At 28.6% G+C, this 22,166-nt stretch overlaps 1 protein-coding gene across 1 annotated transcript in view; it reads left to right on the top strand.

Annotated features, from left to right (window-relative positions):
- Window positions 1-22,166, top strand: part of LOC113366410 (probable G-protein coupled receptor 158) — a 181,265-nt gene that overhangs the window by 61,692 nt on the left and 97,407 nt on the right. The window contains exon 2 of the mRNA XM_026608008.1: window positions 20,555-20,788. Within this exon, the coding sequence (XP_026463793.1) occupies window positions 20,591-20,788 (198 nt within the window). The 5' untranslated portion in view covers window positions 20,555-20,590. The remainder of the gene's footprint in view (window positions 1-20,554; window positions 20,789-22,166) is intronic.

Raw genomic sequence — 22,166 nt, 5'->3', positions numbered from 1 at the left:
TCCTATCGTTTACTTGAAATGTTTGCTCTATATAATTATTCCTTGTTTTTCTGAAGCATCAAATGCTAATGAATTTATTGTATCGATCAGAATAAATTAAAATTGTGTACTTTGAGCCATTAATTTATTACATTCATATTTTTTTTCTAATTTTTTCTAATTTGGAAAACAAGCATAAAATTGAATACAGACTCTATTTTTGCGAACAATTTAAAAAAATCGTTAAAAGTCACAAATTGCTCTATTGTTTGATGATGAACTTGAGCATTTACTTTTATCAAGTATTTTATGCCTACCTCCAAATTGTGTATCAAAAATTTAATACGGTCAATGTTTGCATCTTTGATTAGTAATATAATTTTTTTTTTCAAGTCTCTAAATCTCACTTCAATTAATATCGTGCCAAGAATGCACATACCTATCATTTCTCGAATCGCTGTGTTTTTTTTTAAATTGAACTCTCGGATGAGCAAATGGCATTTTAACGTCTGTCTAGTTAACTGGATTTTCTTCCTGACATCAGTACACATCACGTCTTTGCAATTACATACGAATTCCGTTTTGTCTCGGCATTAGTATGCAGATCAAAACTAGATGAATCGTCTCAACGTATGGGGATACCTCGATTAGTAATTCATTCATGCGAAACATCAACGCTTTGGGGCGGTTAAGACTGTAATGATAGATCTGGGAGCAAAATATTAATTGGATATATAATGTAAATTAAATTTATTACTGATTAATAAAATATTCGATAGTGCAGTTTAGGTACTACATAGTAAAAAATTTTTTTAGGTGTTGTTTTTAGAAGATCTTAGCAAAATTAAAATTCTATGTACCTGTAATTTTATTTTTTGGATACATAAAAAACTGGCAAACATCAAACTATTATAGAATAATATTTGTTAATTTGCTTAAAGTGTAAGTAACAAATATGTTATGTAAACTTTTCTGAAAATGAGAGCAAGATCTATTTCATTTATAACTAGAATTCAATTTCTAAACTATAAATAAATTTAAATTAAAGACAGATTGATTTAAGAACGTTTATCATTTTTTAATATAATTTTATTAACATTATTTTAGATAATTTTGCCATACTTTTTTATTTTCTATTATCCAACTATAAAATTAAATTAATTGACCGTAAAATATTCGTTTAACTAATATGTACCATAATTTAGAGCAATGCATTGCCATAATATGTAAAACAAAATTTTCAGGGCAATACACCAAATAATAATTTTTTTTTTTTATAAAATCAATAAAGTCATATTTTTTATTTTATTTAAGACGACGAGAACTATGGTTATAATAATAATTATATATTATTCATTAGAAGTATTTATTAGAAGTTTATTTTAGAATCACTAATGATGACATACGATAACATGTCAAAACGTATGAAAAAAAAAAGATTTTATGAGAATCCATTTTTTTTAAGTATTACACTAAAGATTTTGTCACGCTTCTGCGTATAGATAAAACACAAATTTATGAATAATTTGGAGGTAAAACAGGAGACCAGTATCACGTCGTTTAAATTTTTCCAAAATTTTCCAAATCAGAAAATATTAGAAAAAATGTGAATGTAATAAATTTATGGCTCACAGTACACAATTTTAATTTATTCTGATCGATACAATGAACTCATTAGCATTTGGTGTTTCAGAAAAAAAATTTAACATTTTTTCGTGTGTTTGATATGTACTATTTGTTGCCTTATATTTGGTTTGGTTTTTACAATATAATTGTTTCTAATGGGACCTTTGTGCTACACCCTACACTTATACTTTCAACTCTTTTATCATTAGCATAATAGTAGTAGTAAAATTTTTGCTAAATTTTTTTCAAATAATGGAAGTGAATGATTTTTCCTCAATGAGTAAGCTAAGGTATTATATTTTTTATAGTGGAGAGAGAGCATTTGATGTCATAAATTCAATATAGGAGCAAGATTTAGATAAATTTGAAAACAAAAATAAAAGTAATATAATCCATTAAGTACTGATTGATTCCTACTTCTTTCTGATAAAAATGGGTAAAATGTATAGGGCAGATCTATGAGCAGAGTTTAGCACCAGTGCTATGATGTACTCAATTCAGGGAATATAGTTTGGGAGATTTTCCATTGCTACTTCATACTGCAGTGCCAGAAATGGGCTATTTTCAATCGAAAACATATTTTTGATCTAGTCTAGATTATAAGCGAAAATAGACATCGCTTCAGCAGGATGTTAAGTTGTACAGAGCGAGTTTGAACTCACGAGCCGGTCCATACAAGTCCGTGAGCTTAACCATTACGCCACGAAACACTTCTCATATGTATAACTAAACCTTCATATATATAATTTTCAATTTTTGAAAATGTTACTAGCCACTATGTCCAAAATAAAATACAAAAATAATAAAAGACATTTTTTGCACGTTTTGATACTATATTGGTATCATAATTTCAGAAAAATTGATGCAAAATTTATAAAACAAATGGAAAAAATGGGATTCAATAATTTCTTGTTTAATTTTCAAAAAAATTGAATGGCATGATGAGGAAAACAACAACGAAATAAAACTAGAATAAACAGAACAATATAGAATTAAATCTACTGCGGTGGGAACTACTGCGCTATGGTGAAAAACATCAAATTGCACATACTTTCCAAGAATGTTACGTACTCTAAGGCCATTTTTATAATTTGAAATAATATCAAACGCAATATCCAAACTAATCATGCATAGCGTCGTTTTGTAGGTTATGTCAAGACCTTTCAAATTATGTATAGTATTGCCAGATACGAGCTCTGTAGCGCTTTGTACATAGCCGCGAAATTCAAAAGACAAAAAGGCGGAAGGGAGATATTTGACAACCTTATATGCTTTAGAAGTGTATGTATTACGTTACCAATTATAGGCCAAGCATATAAATTTTGAAAAATTGCTATAATTGCGACAACCCATTGAAACCATTTAAAAAATATAAAAACTACCATCTAAATATATTTAAATCAACTCCCTTACCATATGAAAATAAACGTCAGCCCTAAGTCTACATACGTGCTCGCCTAAGAGTCTTGTTGGCCGTGTATCGTTCTGGTAAACATTGTTACCGTGCAGACTTATGGTTTGTTTCTAAATGAAATTAATTAAAGCATCAGTGGTATCAGCGAGAGTGTAGGTAAGAGCGAATGGTCGCGCCCGGGGCGATATTAGATCACGTCCCAGTGATCACACCGTCTCTGATCCGACGGGGCGAGCAGAGCTATACGAACACCAACCGCCGTGCTTTGTGCGGTCGTTCGCGACGTCAAATTGCTATGTACGCCGGGGCGATGAGCATGAGACCCGACAGTGGAGTTTCGCTAAATGCTGTCTTGTATGTTTCATTTGAATTTATACATATGGGGTTTAGAGGGGCTTGAATTATATGAATTGCAATATGTTGTTAATATAGAAAAAAACAAGTCATGACAACATGCGTTATTGAAATAGTTATTGGAATATTTTTTTGCGAATATTGTAAATTATTTGTTGAATTATCCTGTTTTTATATTATTGAACTTCTGATTTATTTTATTAACTTTCCGTAGGATTATCGTCGACGATTTTGGGCGTAGGGGGAAGTTCCCGAGTGCCGGATACCTAAGGTTATTAATAAATAAATCAAAAAATATTTTACGAAATGTTTATTAAATTATGACTTATGTTAGATATAAGGTTATTAATAAATAAATCAAAAAATATTTTACGAAATGTTTATTAAATTATGACTTATGTTAGATAACAAAGTCACAACTCAAACTAAATTAACAAAAACGCAATCTTTGCTAAACCATAATTAATACTATCAATCAAACTTTGGTAACAAAAAATGTGATTTTACGGAGTGGCATCTAGTACCGGACATTTCAAACTAACCAGCATTGAACACATATGTAGACATCTCTACACTCTGGAATATCTGCACGTTTGTGTTTGACGAATATTTTTAGATATTGCAAAAAAAATCACTAATCATCCACCCTTTTGGCTGGGCCATACCGATGCTCTCAGCTGGAGCATTCATCATAAGATTTTGATTCTTTGATTAGAAAATACGAAAAATGGGAGTATGTAGTGACCGTTAGCACTCATACAGAACAAAATTAAATAATTCGAATAAATTACGTCCATTCTCACAAGAAATATCAATATGTTTACTTCCGGCGCTAAGGGACGACTTAGTGTCCGCTGCTAAGGGACATACAATTTCGTTCGTTTGATTGTACCTACTAAAATTGTTTAAAATATTGTTTAAAATATCTAATAATATTTTACCATTTTATGGATAACAATCAAGTAGTACTTTTATTTTTGAATGCCACTAAAAGATAAATGCATAAATACACTAGAATTTCTTCCATTGATATTTAGGTGACGCCGTGTTTTTGCGCCTAAAACAAGAAAGGGTTGCTCCCGCCGTGGCTTTAAGTGCTGTCCGGCGTTACGGGACTTCCCCCTACAGAACAACCGATTTGAATGATTCAAAAAGCAATCGATTTTTATTGATAAGGGTGACGTGCTGTTTAGTGTTCACAATAGTTAGTCCACTCATTTAGGATATATAGAGCAAAGAGCGCAGAAAATGGCAATTTATTTTGGGACAGAACGGAGCATCCGATTTGAATGAGTCTGAGAACATTCCACTTGTATTGACTTTCAATCAAATACTTTCAAAATTTTGGAAAAAAATCAATCAATTTTCAAGATATAATAAAATATCACAATTTTTATAAATGCTCTTTTTTATTTTATTCAATATCCAGATTTTTAAAATGTTTTTAAAATTTTCAAAAATGTTTAAGAAAAATCCACTTTTTCATTTCTGGGCTTTTATAAATTTCAAAATTCGGTACGGGAAATTCCAGCTATTATTTTCTTTAAGACACGATGCCATGCACGACTACTTAACATTTTTTTACAACGACTATATACAATTTGTATGATTTTCCTATTAATGCTGTATTATGAAATTTCTAAATAACACAACATTAAAATTTAGACATTAAAATAAAAATACGAATTTGTATTTTACCTAAATTACATTAATTTCAATATACGAATATTTAATAATAATTACACCAGTGTAACAAAATTGAGAATTTCATTGTTATTTCAAAAACGTCGCTTCTATATTAAAATCTTAAAGTTTATTGCATATTATTTGGAGATTAGTAGAAAAGATGTAAAGGAACTACAGTATGTAACAACTTTATATAATCTTAAACAATAATCGTTATTATCGATTACGACTTCATAATGAATAAAGGAATATATATTAAACTTAATATACTCTATAGAGCTTATTCAGTTGATATATACCTAAATACTATAAACAACTCCAAAGCTGCGTAGAGTTTATAAATATGAAAATATCCACTCATTTCACGAACGCACGTAGAAATTTATTAATATTTTATTCGTTATAAAGACCAAAATATGAAAACCCTCAAGTCATCTCCTATTGTTATCACAATAAAAAGCGTAACTTTCCCTTCCAATATTTTAGAATAAGGGACGCGGACTTAAACAATTCTCGTGAAAAAGTGTGCTACGCACAATTTCCATACTGTCGAGGCGTTCTGAATGTGCCGGAGGAAAACGCAATTTCCGTTCATATGACTAGAATCACAAAATGAAAGCCTCGCGGAAGAGCCAACGACAAAGAAATATTCTAAGGTGCGGTTTTTGAACTTGACAAGAATTCATAATGATTTTTGCGCATTGTTACTGCAGTTGGATTTAGTAAAACATAAGAAGTAGACCCTAATATAAATATCACTATTTATTTTTAATTGTCGGGATAAACTAGATTAGTTCAATATAGATTTGTCTTCATAAAACAGTTTTATTCCTTTAACCTCTAGAATAGCATATGTGAGGTTTACGTAAGAAGGGCCATCTAATCATTTATACAAGCGAGCTGTAATATAAACAATAAGGAAACCAGCAAATATAAATTTAAAATATGTTAAAAAGAACAATTTTATAAAAATTATAAAATCATATGAAGTTTCATATGAAGATTGTATCCAGTACGATCTTGATAAAAAATGTGCGCATAAAATTGTAATTGTAAAATTTATATATTAATATACAATGAATTTGATGATGTATATATATATATATATATATAACCTTATATATATATATATATATATATATATATATATATATAAACTTATATATATATATATATATATAAACTTATATATATATATATATATAATATATATATAAACTTATATATATATATATATATATATATGTATATATATTACGAGATTATTTAAATTATCTGGGATAATGTTATATAATAAAGCCGGAGCATTCATTGAATTGAACATGTACTTTTTGCCCGAGTTATATTCTCGACCTCATTGCATTTATATTTAAATATATGAACTTTTATTGTTCAGGTTCAGATAGAAAAATACCTTTACAGTCGTTTCATGCATTTTAGTTCTGATTATATATCGAGAATTTTATATATATATATAGGAAAGTGCGGGGCAAAAAAGCCCATTTTAAGCTTGAGCAATTATAATGTGAAAATCTAACCCATTATATTGAAACAAAAAACACATATCAAACAAACAACTATCTGACTATGATCAGTAAAACTCCCAGCTAATTTATTACAAATTTTCAAAAATTTGTCACCTGTTCTCTTTACCCCATAAGCGGAATAAAATGGGATTGTCAGAGAACAAACAGGTCTAATGTCTTATTTTTAATTTTATGAAGGTAAATATACATTTGATGGGTGCATTTTTATAGAGAAAACCCTGTATATAACCTTGATCTGGTATTTTGTCAGAAATCTTAATCAGCAAAGTTGGAATAATTATCAATTCAATTTATCTATTATAAAATTGCTTTTAGTTACTATTTTTATTGGTTTCACTTACACGTAATAAAGCTTCAATTGGTCCTTTTTTATAGTGCCTATATGTGAGCTATTATATAGTGGTTATATAAAAACATTTGGTGAATTTCACCTACATTACATCTTAAAAAGTCTAAAAACGTATACTTGAAAATGATATAAAAAATTCGTAAACTAAACAACAGTGCTCATAACCAAAAAAACTAACAACGAAAAAAAAACTTTTGCTATATATTTTCAAACATTGGCGTTTATCTCCTGATAGAATCGTTATTAACGATATTAACGATAATTAAGATAATGACTGATTATATGTCTTTTACCCTCTACTTTCAAATATTGTTGTTAAAACAAACCTAACTTTACTTGTTCTTGAGACATTGGTGGTGGGTCTTTTTAACCGCCGACCTTCAAGTCCCGCTCTACCCTAATATAAATGCAAAAATACTAAATTTTGAATACATATAATAACTACAAAATAATAAATAAATTTAATAAAAACAAAAACAATTTAGTATTGAAAAAAGTTTGCATATCTTAAACATGATTTTTTAGATCTGTCTTCTCAGAATATGATGAAAATTGTATTTTTTTCAAAATTTAATTAGTTTAGATTTCCGAATTTTCATTAAGTAATGGCTACTTACTTAGTTTGCTGATATAATCGTATATCTTATGAAGTGGGATAGGATAAGAAATGAAGAGTACGATGCAAAAAAAAACTAGCTGTAAGTGGAATTCTGTCTTAAGGCAATTAAGGCAAATTGCTGGAACTTCCCGTACCAAAAATTATTATTTTTTTAAAAACGATTGACATTTTTAAAACAAATTTACTTCGAAAAAATAAGATTTTTGAGAAACTATAAATTAAACAAAAAATACTTTTTTTTGAAAAAAAAATTTTTTCAAAAAAAAATCTAATTTTTTTTTTTTTAAATTTTTTTCAGAAAAAATAATGTTTTCTTCTTTATTTTGGCATATTTTGGAAGATTTTAACCGCCGACCTTCAAGTCCCGTCTTACCCTTAAATAAATTGCAAAAATACTAAATTTTGAATACATAAATAACTACAAAATAATAATAAATTTAATAAAAAACAAAAAAACAATTTAGTATTGAAAAAAGTTTGCATATCTTAAACATGATTTTTTAGATCTGTCTTCTCAGAATATGATGAAAATTGTATTTTTTTCAAAATTTAATTAGTTTAGATTTCCGAATTTTCATTAAGTAATGGCTACTTACTTAGTTTGCTGATATAATCGTATATCTTATGAAGTGGGATAGGATAAGAAATGAGAGTACGATGCAAAAAAAAAACTAGCTGTAAGTGGAATTCTGTCTTAAGGCAATTAGGCAAATTGCTGGAACTTCCCGTACCAAAATTATTATTTTTTTAAAAACGATTGACATTTTTAAAACAAATTACTTCGAAAAATAAGATTTTTGAGAAACTATAAATTAAACAAAAAAATACTTTTTTTTGAAAAAAAAATTTTTTCAAAAAAAAATCGTTTTTTTTTTTTTAAATTTTTTTCAGAAAAAATAATGTTTTCTTCTTTATTTTGGCATATTTTGGAAGATCTTTTTTCAAAGCAATCGTACTGCTTTAACTGCATAGAGACAAAATGTCAAAGCGCGTAAGCGGCGCGTCGCGTCTCTAACGAATAAATATTGGTACGGAACCCATAGGAATGCAAACAAAATTTATACTTATTGTTAAAATCTCTATAAAATATCTGATGATTTGATGTGCATATGTCTAATGATCATTTTTGACCGCCAAATGGCATTTTTTTTTACTTTTTCGTTAGATCTCCGAAACCGCTAGACCTGCCCTCATGAAAATTTGATCAATTCTTTATCTTGTCAATACAAGTCAAATGTTTTTTGAATTATTAAAATCGGACGCTCCGTTCTCTTAAAAACTGATTTACCGTTTTCGGCACTTTTGCCCCCTTTCCTTTGGAACGGCTGGACTGGCCTTCGCAAAAAACTAATCAGCACGTCTCCTTATCAATACGAATCGAATGTTTTTTGAATTATTCAAATCGGTTGATCCGTGTTCCCGAAATCGTCGACGAAAATTTGTATCCGCACATACATACACACACGTACATACATACATACATACACACACACACACACATACACACACACACACACACACACACACACATACATCCATTTTTTCTAAGGTATGCCAAAATGTTAAGAAACCTCTGAAACGTAAAGATATATAAAAATTTTCATTTTCGATTTTTTTGCGATTACTATAACTTACCCTACGGGAAGTTAATTACCCTACGGGAAGTTAATAATTAAATTCATATAATGACTTTTACATATTTAAAATATTAATTTAAATCATTTGAATAATATAGTACCTATTTCAGTTAAAACAATACTAAATCAGTTCAAATCCAATCCATTCATATCCTTTATCATCTCCAGCCAATATAAAATTTCTCTGTTGCTAAAACGAAATTACAACTATCTTAACCTCTCTATAACATGTTCACGAGTTTTCTTCGACACTTAAACATTAAATGAGAATTGAAATCGACATTGAATGCAGCGAGAGCCAGAGCAAATGAAACACGCTTGCAGGAAATAATTGAATTCCCCTGGTCAGTCGAATCGTCCGACGGAATGGCGTAAGAATAGGCAACTCGACGGACGGTGAAAGATGGAGTGCTTTGTTATGATTTATTACAAAACATTAAAGGAGCGAGCTCAAAATCTACTAATACGTTCTTTCGACGTAAATCCGTTCTATACATTAAAAATAAATGGTGAAAATATATCATCTATAAGCATTTCATCATCTTAAGAAATAATTTCAAGAGATAGATAAGCTTACTTTACTTGTACAATGGATGAGAACGCTCGAGATGAATTAAGTATTGAAGATTTTATTTTAAAGCGATTTGGTATTGGAGCTTTTATTTTAAAGCGATTTGGTATTGGAGCTTTTGATTGGATTCTTTGTTATTATATTAAAGACTAGTGCGATTTGTGAGTAGATAAATCGTGTCAAATTATGGTCAAATCATATTTGCTTGCTTTACAACACGAATGATTTGTTTTATTTTGTACAACTGAAGATGGATTAAGTATTGGAGATTTTATTTTAAAGCGATTTGGTATTGAAGCTCTTGATTGAATTCTTTGTGATTATATTGAAAACTAGTGCAAATTGTGGATTTCTAATACTAAACTTACACGCAATTTTTTTTTTTTTTAAAGAGAATGCGCGTAAGGTTCACACGCGATTGAAGTAAAACTTATTTGCTACTGTACAAGATGGCATTTAGGTAAAAATAAATGCAACATATAACAATTTTGAATAATGTAATATGGTAACACTCGTGATGCACACATTTATTAGTGTCAACCATTATACACATTTATATAATGATAAATTATAAATTATATATTTTTAATAGCATTAAAAATATGTATAATATATAAAAACAACAATGTAATTAAAGTCATACTTCATATACGACATGATCGGTTGGTCATTGTAATTAGCATTTAGAAACGAATCTTCATTAGAGAAATGAAGTAATTGCTTATTAATATCTTCTATAATATTTGTTCACACAGTGGATTATGTTAAACAACGCCTAAACAACTATTGTTTTTGCAACTTTACACTTATCATGTAATAATTGTGTTTGAAGAACTTCATGTAATTAAAATTTACATACATTCATTGACTGCTTGTTTTTTTTTTGCTGGTGATATAATCTCATTCTTTGAATAGATGTAAGATCTGTCTTGCCTAAAAATATTTTCCATTGTAATAACATCAAAGGTTTACTTAAAAAAAAAGCTTTGTGAACAGATAAGACGTATTATCGTGGTCAAATTATACTTGCTTGCTTTACAATACGATTGATTTGTTTTACTTTGTAAGATTTTATTTTAGAGCGCTTAGGTGAAGAAGTATTTGATTAAATCTTATCATATTGTATTGTAAAATAGCTACTAGATTACTTGAATACTTAACTAATAAAAAGCTCAGTTTACAACACAATAGTTTCTATTTTAATTTTATTAATAATGGGGAAAATATATCATTTATAAGCATTTCATCATCTTTAGAAATAATTTCAAGAGATAGATAAGCTTACTTTACTTGTACAATGGATAAGAACGCTCGAGATGAATTAAATAATTTATTATTGATGTAATTTTTTATTGAAGCTTCTGATTGAATTCTTTGTTATTATAGACTATGCGATTTGTGGATTTCATATACTTAAAAAATAAAAAGCTTTGTGTGTGTAAAAACCATTTTTGGCTCTTTTTGCCCCGTGTCTTTGGATCGGCTAGACCTGGTTTTGTCAAAAACTAATAAACACGTCTCCTTATCAATACAAATCGAATGTGTTTTGAATTATTCAAATCGGTTGATCGATGTTCCCAAAATCGTCGACGTAAATTTGTATCCGCACACACACGCACAGTGAACTTTGTTAAAATCCGCACAAATACGCACACTGAACTTTCAATCAAATTCAAATTTTGAGAGAATGCGGTGTTTGTTTTTAACATTTCAATCCACATTTTACTTGTATCGACAAAATCGACAAACTGGTTAAATTTTTGGAAAGGCTGGTTAAGCGGTTTCAGAAATCCAATGCAAAAAAATGCCGTTTGGCGGTCAAAAATTATCATTAGACATATGCACATCAAATTATTGGATGTTCTATAGAAATTTTATTATGTACAAATTTTGTTTACACTCCTGTGGGTTTCGTATCAAGATTTATAATGTTCAACCGTTAGACTCCAACGTGACGCTTACGCGCTTCAATATGTCGTTTTTAAAACACCAACGCGCACGATGGCTTTGAAGAAAAATTTTTTTTTTATTTCACAACATCTATATAATTCTAACACTATACATAAATAATTCCATAGACAAACTGTTAGAGCGTTATTTTACCTCATTAATATTTTATTAATACTGAAGGTACGATAAAATTTTGATAGCAATTTCATCACCTTTATGATAGTTGAAATGCTGCTCATAAATGTGAATGCAATAATAAAATATTTAAATGCGCCAATAATGAAAATTTATTATGCTTTCAGTTTTATCGCGAATAAATTTCGAACATTCACAGTGTTCACAGCCGATATTGCAAGTTCTCTTAAAACGTTTAGGTTCTAAAGTTCATTTAATTATAGCAATTAAAAGTAGATCCATTTTGAGTTACATAAGATAATTTATATCTGCAAATCCACTTAAAATTTAATTAAGGATTAAAGATAGTTCATTAATTAAAATTTTTCTTTGATGAAGTCAGAACAAATTTTGCACTAATTAGAAAATATTTAGTTATCAATAGTTTGTTTGTAATGGCTTTTTTGCTTTTGCGATTAGATATATGTTTTTTTTAATTAAAAATATGCAATATATGATTTTCCGCTTATATTTAGTCTGAATCATTTACATATATTGTTACAGAAGATTTTGAGATATTACTTGTTAATTTTTTGAAGGCATATTAGTATCTTTTATATTTATTACGTTTCAAAGGTTTCTGAACATGTTGCATACCATTAGAAAAAATTGATGTAAGTACGTGTGTTTGTGCGTGTCACGCGTGTGCATGTGTGTGCAGATACAAATTTTCGGATCAACCGATTCGAATGATTCAAAAAACATTCGATTCGTATTGACATTTATTGATTCGGGAAGACGTGCTAATTATTTTCTGACAAAGACAGGGTTAGACGATTCTATGATACGTTAACAATTTGTCTATAAGCAGCTAATGCAGCGCGATTGCTTTTAAAAAAATTCAAAATTTCAAAAAAAAATCTATATATAAAAAAGTTCCAAATTTTTCAAAAAAGTCAATATTTATCAAAAATTTCAAAATTCTCAAAAACCTATTTTTCTCAAAATTTTCAAAAAAATTTAAAACGTCTTTTTAACTTCCCGTAGGTTAAGTTATTGTAATGGGCCGAAAATCGGAATTGAAAATTTTTACATTTCTCGACGTTTTGAAGGTTTCTGAACATTTTGGCTTACCTCAGAAAAAATGGATGTGTGTGTGTCTATGTATGTATGGATACAATCTTTCGTCCACGTTTTCGGGCGCACGGATTTGAATGGTTCAAAAAACATTCGATTGAATGGTTCAAAAAACATTCGATTCCTATTGATAGGGAGATGTGCTGATTAATTTTTGACAAAGGCAGGTCTAGTAGTCACGGAGATAAAAAGCAAAGAGTGCAGAAAATAGAAATCTAGTTTTTTAAAGAACGGAGCATCCGATTTGAATGATCTAAAAACATTCAATTAGTAATGATTGGAAGAAGTGATTATTAGTTTTTGGAGTAGGCAGGCCGAGCTATTTCGGAGATACAGAGCTAAATGTGCAAAAAATGGCAGTTTTTGAGAGAACTAAGCGCCGAATTTCAATGAAGAACTTTCTGCTTGTTTTAACAAAATAATTGATTTTGGCAAAAAAAAATTTTGTTTCAATTTTTTTTTCCATTTTTTTCAAATTTTTTTTTTGTATATCGAAAATAATTCAAATTTTAATCGTAATTCTGACAAAAGTTCTAATGTACTTAAAACAAATATGTTTAACTTTGCAATTCAGTTTATATAATTCTTATAAATATTAGACAATGTTACAATATTTATAATAATCTATTTGAAAACATTCAATATTTCTCGAACATTTCGTTACGGTACGGGAAGTTCCAGCAATTTGCCTCAAGGCACGATGCCATACACCCCACTAGTTTTAATTTTGATTTGCGGTACGAAAGTTCGAGCAACTTGCCATAAGACTCGATGCCATGTTACTATTATATTATTTGCTACTCTATTATATATACTGGTTACTATTATTTGCTCTCATCGCCAAGTATGTAAATTGAATTTCAGGCAATCTGCAAATATGGTCATGGTATACGTTTTATAATTCGATTCTAAATTTTGCGTCCAACGCCCACTCAAACAATGATGCATCTTATATTTTCAATTAAGAATTTAATAGAACAGAATGTTAGAAATTTCTCTATATGCAATGTTTTATGCAAGACACTGTAAATTCCCGAATATTTCAAAAATTCATAAACACAACCCGGTCGACAAGTCATGCTCATATCCTCCCGGACACAATATGTCCATAAATTCCCGGAGTTAATATATTTATGTCTATGCATAATACATGTATATAAGGCGACGGGTCCATTCTTTTGCAACGTACACGTTTCCTCGTCGCACTCGTGTCAGCAGCACCATGCTCTGAAGTTATTTATTACATAAACAATGTTTTTCAATGAAAGCGCAGTCGAGAGAGTTTGCTCGCTCGAAGACGCACATTTTCACACATCTTCCCTCATTTCCCGATCCGTGACCCGATGTGTGAAAAGCGACACGACTTGCATGCACCGCAGAAGCACTTTGCTTTTGCTGCTTTTTATTATCATAGGAAATACACTTATATCAATGGTTGGATAAGTTGCTGAATGTAGTTGGACATGGTTAAAAGTAATAATTTGCTGAATTGTTTTGGCTTGCAAATGACAATGGGAACTTAAGTTCCCGAAGGAGAAGTTTATGTTTTTCCAAAAAATTTGATTTGCTAATTCTATGTTTTCTCGACATTGCAAGTAATTATAAATCGAATGAGACAAAACTTGGAAGAAGTATGTGTTTATGAGCTAATTTTTGATCTTTTGTCCACGTTAGACCGATTTTAAAAATTAAATCCATTTGATGTAACTTGATATGGACTCGTATAGATTACAATGAACGGCTAAGCCGTTTCTTTGGAATTAGCAAAGTACTGTATTGTAACAGTTTTTGCCAAAATCTTCTATTCTCAGGTTTGTGGATTTGTGAATTATTTACAGAAACTAATTAATAATTATCTAAATATTTTTTTTATATCTGTGTCACCTGATGAGCAGTCTACAAAGCCTTATTATTTATGTAAATAATGTTAATTGCCTAGGAATACGTATGTGAAATACGTAATTGTCCTAATAAGTATTTCATTACATCAGATGCTTATTAATCCACAAAATGATTTGTGTTACTTAAACAAATATTTAGGCGTTTTCAATTGAAATTTAACATGTCAATAAAAATCATACACTCAATTGTCTTACAAAAATTGGTTGAATTATATAAATTTGTTAAAATTAAGATTCATAGGCTGATCTTTTAGGACATACATCTTTGTGTGTTATAAATAATATAATTACAGATATTATGAATGTATTTGAGAGCTGTCAATTGAAAATCCCAATGTTTTCAGTTTTTCATAAAAGCGAATACTTTATTTTTGCAACAAACGGTTACAATTTTTCCTTAAATAGCTAAATTTTAATATTGGTTGATTATGTCAAATATTACACATATAGAAATGTGTATTCAACTTGCCAAAATGCCACGTACACCTACTTTTTTTAAAATACTTTTGCAATAGCCTCTCTATTAATTTTCTTATAATTATAATGAAGTCTTAAAATTATCTCAGATTTATATTATCATTTTTTTACACTTAAGCCAACACATTGATAGAGTATTACCTATAATTTTTTTTTTTCATTTTAATGGTATTTATCCTAAATTTAAATCGACATATCAAAATGGAATTATTGGTTAAATGGTCTAGTTTTAGGTAGGACAATAAAAGTTTTATTTGGTCTAATTCTGAAGTATGAAAACGAGTAAAAGAGTATTGAAAATATACCAATTTTTTTGTACATATTGTGCACGCGATTTACAGAAATATTTATAGGGAACATTTATGCAACCTTAATTATGAACTACAACTCTCAATATGATCTTAATTATATAAAATGTTCTATGTTGATAATTATTATTTCAAAAGTGATTTTATATGATCTTTTTTCTTATAAAAACGTTTATTAGGATATTTACAAAGACGGTTAAAAAATTGACGAAATATAATAAGGTACGGATAAAAAACTTATTTGGGCTTAAAGCTCTTGTTTAATGTTTTAGTAAATGCTTTGATATTAAAAACTCTTATTATTGTTTCAAAAAGAAACTGGAATTACATTTTTAATATAAGAACTATTCAATATAATTTAAAACAGTTTGGATTTATTTATAAAAATTATTATTATCATTATTATTACAATTATTATTATTATTATTAGACTTTATTCTATTCTTATTATTTCTTTATTATTCATATTTCGAGTATATTTAATATCCTAATGTATCATTTATCAAGTCTTCATTGAACGTTTAAATATTCAAATATATTATTTGAATAAATATAAATCGACAGAAATTCAAGAAGTTGGGAAGTACAGCTCATTATTAACTATTGTCAAGATTTAAATATTTACCTTGTATTTAAGACTTTCCCTCGTAGTATAACAAGCCAAATTTTCCGTATATTATATTTCTTTCTTACAGAAGAAACTTCATGGAAAGATACATAAACTCGATTTGAGACAAATTCTTCCAAAACGAAATATTTCAAGTATGTTTTCTTAAGAAAATCGGTATTTTTGCTGAATTATTGCGCACTTTGCAGTTATAGGTAATCCGTTATTATCGAAATTTTCCGACTCTGCGTCTTACTGAATTCGATTTATGAACTCAACAATGTAACTGAGTGGAAAGTTTATCTCATTCGAGAATGTTTTGCACAGATTTTTCTATAACAACATGTTTTATGAATGAAATCTAATAATCTTTGCATTGGAATATTCCAACGAAGAATAACAAATTGACGAAAAGTCCTGTATGTAAATTTTCTTACTTATTGAAAATCATTTTAGGCTGATAAGTGAACGATTAGGTCATATAATAGCTGAAATATATTTCCAACTATTTACAATAATTAAAAACTAAACAAAAATACGAAAACATAAATTTTCATATTTTTTTAGCTAAATAAATAAGCCCTATGTTTTAGGGCAGACCCATAAAAGTTAAACTTTTTTAATTAGTTTTTATTCCTTTCATTAGTGTAATAATAATAACTACATAATAATAATATAAAATGGGTATAGTATTTCAATGTATTAACTAATTTGTTAGTAATAATCTACATATATATATAATAAATCGGGTTTTCCTTCCTGACGATATAACTCAAGAACGCACGAACCGATTTTGGCAATTTTGCATTCGTTGGAAAGGTCTCGGGCTCCGCAAGATTTATAGCTAAGAAAAGTGGTGCATGGCATCGCGCCTTAATGCAAATTGCTGGAACTTCACGCACCGTAATTAAAAACTCGAGTAATGACATTAGTGAGAATTATCAGAATTATGCTTGGTTAAGTCAACGAGCAATTCTTGCCGCAACGAATGATTATATACAGGCACTGAATTTCACCATTCAATCAAAAATTGCTGGCGGTTTGGTGACATACCAATGATTCCGACTGGTCTTCCGTTTGAGTTCAAACGATTGCAAATTCCAGGTCGCATGCGTTCGCAATGACAATTAACAAGGCACAAGGCCAATGTTTGCGGGATAAATATAGAAAATCATTGTTTTTCACATGGGCAGTTATACGTTGCCTGTTCACAAGTTGGGAAACCATCCGCTTTGTTTGTGTTAACGTTAGACCAAAAAACAAAAAATGTGGTTTACCAAAGAACACTTTAATGAAACGGATAATTTGCGGATTCACTTTCATTTACGTAGAGAAGTTCAACTAAAAACACTTAATTTTTGTAATCAAAATAAATTCATTACTGTTGTGTAATAAAATGAAATTTTCCTTTTCAAATATAAAGTAAATAAAATTTTTTTCCAACTTTCTCACAAAACCATCTGGTGGCAAAACGGAGTTCGTCGGGTTTGCTAGTAATTAATATAATTTGATTGAATTATTCTTATTATATGTGTTATTTAAATATTCTTCATAAATCGCATTCACATCTATAAATATACGTTGAGAGGTTTAAAAATTTTTTGAATTCGAATATTTAACCTGATATAGAATAAGATTCAAAATTTCTTTTAAATGCAAATTTAATATATTTCTAGATCATATGTTCAATATACATTTGCTTTAAGTATTGTAAAGTGCACGAAAACGTAATCTCACATATCAATACACATGAATATAAATTGGAAAAATATTCCTATTTACATAACTCTATGATACTACGAGTATATTGAATATTTCGCTATAGAGCTTTTCAAATATATATCTTATCTACGTTTAGTAGTCCAACAGCTTCAATTCTTCCGTCAGATTTATGTAAAATATTTGAAAATATTTCGAAAGGTAAAGTAGGTATTATCAATTGTGTCTATTTGAGATTATATTTACCTACCTACTTTACATAATAATAGTTTTTGAAATATGCTTTGAAAATAACTATATTAAGTAAAATATCTGATAGTCCTCAGTAATAGTATTCCAAATAACGATAATAAATTGAAATATAGTTGATATTTGTTACCACCCGTATTAATTATATTTACCAAAAAATCAACTTAAAATATTAATATATATTAATGTTATTGATATTATGATAAATAATTTGATAATACTTTTTAAATTTGGATAAAATCTAAATACGTGCTTTGAAGCATAACAAAAATGCAATATTTTTTGCTGAAAAATGTGATTTTATTGATGTATTAAAATAATATATCAAGAGTTTGTTAGTTGTTAGTGTAAATTTACACAATAGCAAATAATATTGCATTTTTAGTATAAGCAATATAAATAATAATTTTAAATCAAACCAGGTGGTTGCAGATTCGATACCTGTCATAAAATTATAGAGAGAAAATATATTTCATATTGGAAATAGCGTTTTGGGATCATTGCTGCAAAATCCAAATAAATTATTGCATACATATTCAACAAAACAAATGATATTTGGTTCTTATCTAAAAATACCCAAACAAAATAAATAATTCAAATGTATTTGCTATTATTGCTAACTATTGAATAACATTCATCATGTAATACACTGAATATTATAGAACAAATATCTCTACTTACGACAAAATTCATATATTTATATGATCAATATGCTTAGATGAAACCCAAATGAAATCTGTCAAAATTGTATGTTGAGAAATATAATTTATATGATATTGATTAATTAATACGAATATTTAATTTGTCACGTGACTAATTTAGTAATCCTGAGTAAAATAGTATATTTAATATAATAATAAATTTTAGCTTGAAATTTCTCAATGCACTTAGATCAAACCCAGATGAAAACGTTCAAAATCCTATATTGAGATATATAATTTATATGATAATGATTTATTAATATGATTATTTAATTTGTCACGTGACTAATTTAATAATGCTAAGTGAAATAATATATTCAATATGATTATAATAAATTTTATAGTGATTGCTTATTAATAGCATAATTAAAAATATATTAAAACTTTCTAACTGTTTTTTATTCTTGGAAATATCTCTAAAAAAGAATTATATGCTTTTACATTTTAATTACTATATTTCATTTTGACTTAAGTTCTCCGGTATAATATTTTTTCTTCATATTTATTTTGTCTAATAAATTTAATCATTTATTGTGTATAGTGATTTTATGAATTATTTTATTACATTTTCTCAAACGTAATAAAAATATTAAAATGTAAATACAAGTCTCAATCAAATTTAAATTTCAATAGTTTTAAGCCACCCTATTATTTTATACTGTATTTGTAGTATCGTCCAAACATTTTTGTAGGAAATAATGTGTTATTAACATCTCGTAGGGTAAGTTCTAGTAATCACCAAAAATCGAATTTTTATCTTCATGTTTCAAAGGTTTTTGAACATTTTGGCACACCTTAGAAAAAATGGATGTATGTGTGTGTGTGCTGATACAAATTTTTGTCGACGATTTCGGGAACACCGAACAACCGATTTGAATAATTCAAAAAACATTCGATTCGTATTGCTAAGGAGACGTGGTAATTTTTGGCAAAGGCAGGTCTAGCCGTTCCGAAGATACGGTGCAAAAAGTGCCAAAAATCGTAACTCAGTTTTCAAGAGAACGGAGCGTCCGATTTTAATAATTTAAAAAACATTTTACTTGTATTGACAAGATGATGAACTGATCAAATTTTTGGGAAGGCAGGTCCAGCGGTTATGCACTCTCAACAGAAATAAATTAAAAAAATGTCATTTGGCGGTCAAAAATGTTTATTGGACATATGTTCATCAAATTATCAGATATTTTATAGAGATTTAATAATGTGTACACATTTTGTGTAAATTTTTGGGTTCAGTACCAAGATTTTTAATTGCGGTATGAGAAGTTCCAGCAATTTGCCTTAAGGCACGATGCCATGCACCCCACTAGTTTTTGATATAATTGTAATAGAGGCATATAACTTTGAATATTAAGTCTCAAAAATATAATCATTATTATATATTTAATATAATCATTCTAATAAATTGAAGTCGTTTTATAGTCTTACAAAGTATCACTTCTAAATGTGTACCTATAAATTATTTCGTAAATTTTATGAATCATAAAACTTTAAATACCCATCTCAGCATTATCTTAACATTTACACCTTTATCGATCCCATTACAATTTGACATTTACCACTATCTTTAATACCAATTCACTCACGTGAATCAATCTCCTTCTTCCAGTATGAGAACAATAGGTGGCATCGCATCGGCGCGGTGATGCGGCCGACGTCGGGGCGTCGCGCGGCCCTCGCTCTGCTGATCGCTCTCGGTCGCTGCCTGTGCTTCGCGGCTGCCGCAGCCGAGGCCGAATCGTCAGACCGGTCTTATCCCTCGTCAACTATCGACTATGACGGCTCTCAGGAACAGAAGAGTTGTGAATCGAGGGTGTTCGATCGAGATTTGCCGCCACCTCAGGTTAGTATAAATAACTGAACACTTGAATATACTAGTATGTATGTATCATATACTTGAATATACGAGTATCGTATGTATCATATATGTATATACTTAATAGTAGATGTCATTATATATATATATATATATATATATATATATATATATATATATGTGTGTGTGTGTGTGTGTGTGTGTGTGTGTGTGTATAGTTAACACTTTAACTCACAAATATCAAATGAAGGTCTCATTTAAAAACACGTCTTTAACGCGTTATCGGACGTGTAAGCTATAGCATTCATTAAAATTGTGATGCAGAATGACAGGAATGTTATAGCATTTATATTTTGAAGTAAGTTATTTTGAATTTAATTTCATATAGCCTAACGATTTTGTAATTACTATATCTGCTATGGTAATGACTATCTGGTTTTTCAAGTATTTTTCTCATATTATCTCATCACTTCCCGTAGTCAAAAATTAGCTTGGGCAGGTCATTGCGTAAAATAGTAGCATAATACTTGACGCTGATACTATTACATTCATTCTATATAACTCTTAAATTACGATGATCTGCCTACCTTTATACACGGTGTTTAATCAAATTTTAGATATCACAACCAATTTAAAACAAAATGTTTGTCAATTTTTGTTCCTTACTGAAACTTATACTGTCCGCCTTAATTCATTTAAATTTGAAAGTGAGATAGAAGTATGAAAAAATAGTAAAATCATAATGTGTACAGGGAGTGTAATGAATAAAAAAAGCGTCGATCAATTTTTTACACTTATTTGTCCATATACTTGGCTACCATGCTTGGATAAATAATTACAAAAAATTTGATGAATTAATAATGAAAAAATTATCACCACAATAAGCTAAAATTGTATATAGCAATATAAGTTGGAGGTGGAATTATGAATAAATTTTTAGAATAACTTTTGTTAAAAGATAGTAGTTTATATATTATAACATAAAATCTATTATAACATAAAATCTATTATAACATAAAATATTAATAACAAACTCTATTAATTTGCATCTGGCAATTGCAGGATAATGAGATAAAATTTAATTTTTAGAAGTTAAATGAAAATGGAACTTAAGTTCAACTAGTCTTAACTTTTTCATACCTAAAATCTGGAATAGGTTTTTTCTAAAACACAAATGCTTATAGGAAATTCCCAATACTATGTTTGGATGGTATATTTTCCTAAAATTTTAATTTCACAAAAGTTACTCTAACTATAGCAGTTATTATAATGATAGAATTTAGTCTTAATACAATTAATGAATTATACATGAGTTAATTAAGAGAAATATTAGTACCTACAATAATAGTTTCTCAATTCGTATGACTTTACAATTTCTGTACTAAATCACGTTGGATTCAAAGCA

The sequence above is a fragment of the Ctenocephalides felis genome, unplaced genomic scaffold (assembly GCF_003426905.1).
Source record: "Ctenocephalides felis isolate EL2017-DRISC unplaced genomic scaffold, ASM342690v1 CF-g0.4_SCAFFOLD_01170, whole genome shotgun sequence".
Classification (NCBI taxonomy): Eukaryota; Metazoa; Arthropoda; class Insecta; order Siphonaptera; family Pulicidae; genus Ctenocephalides; species Ctenocephalides felis.
This window is presented reverse-complemented; position numbering and strand designations above follow the sequence as displayed.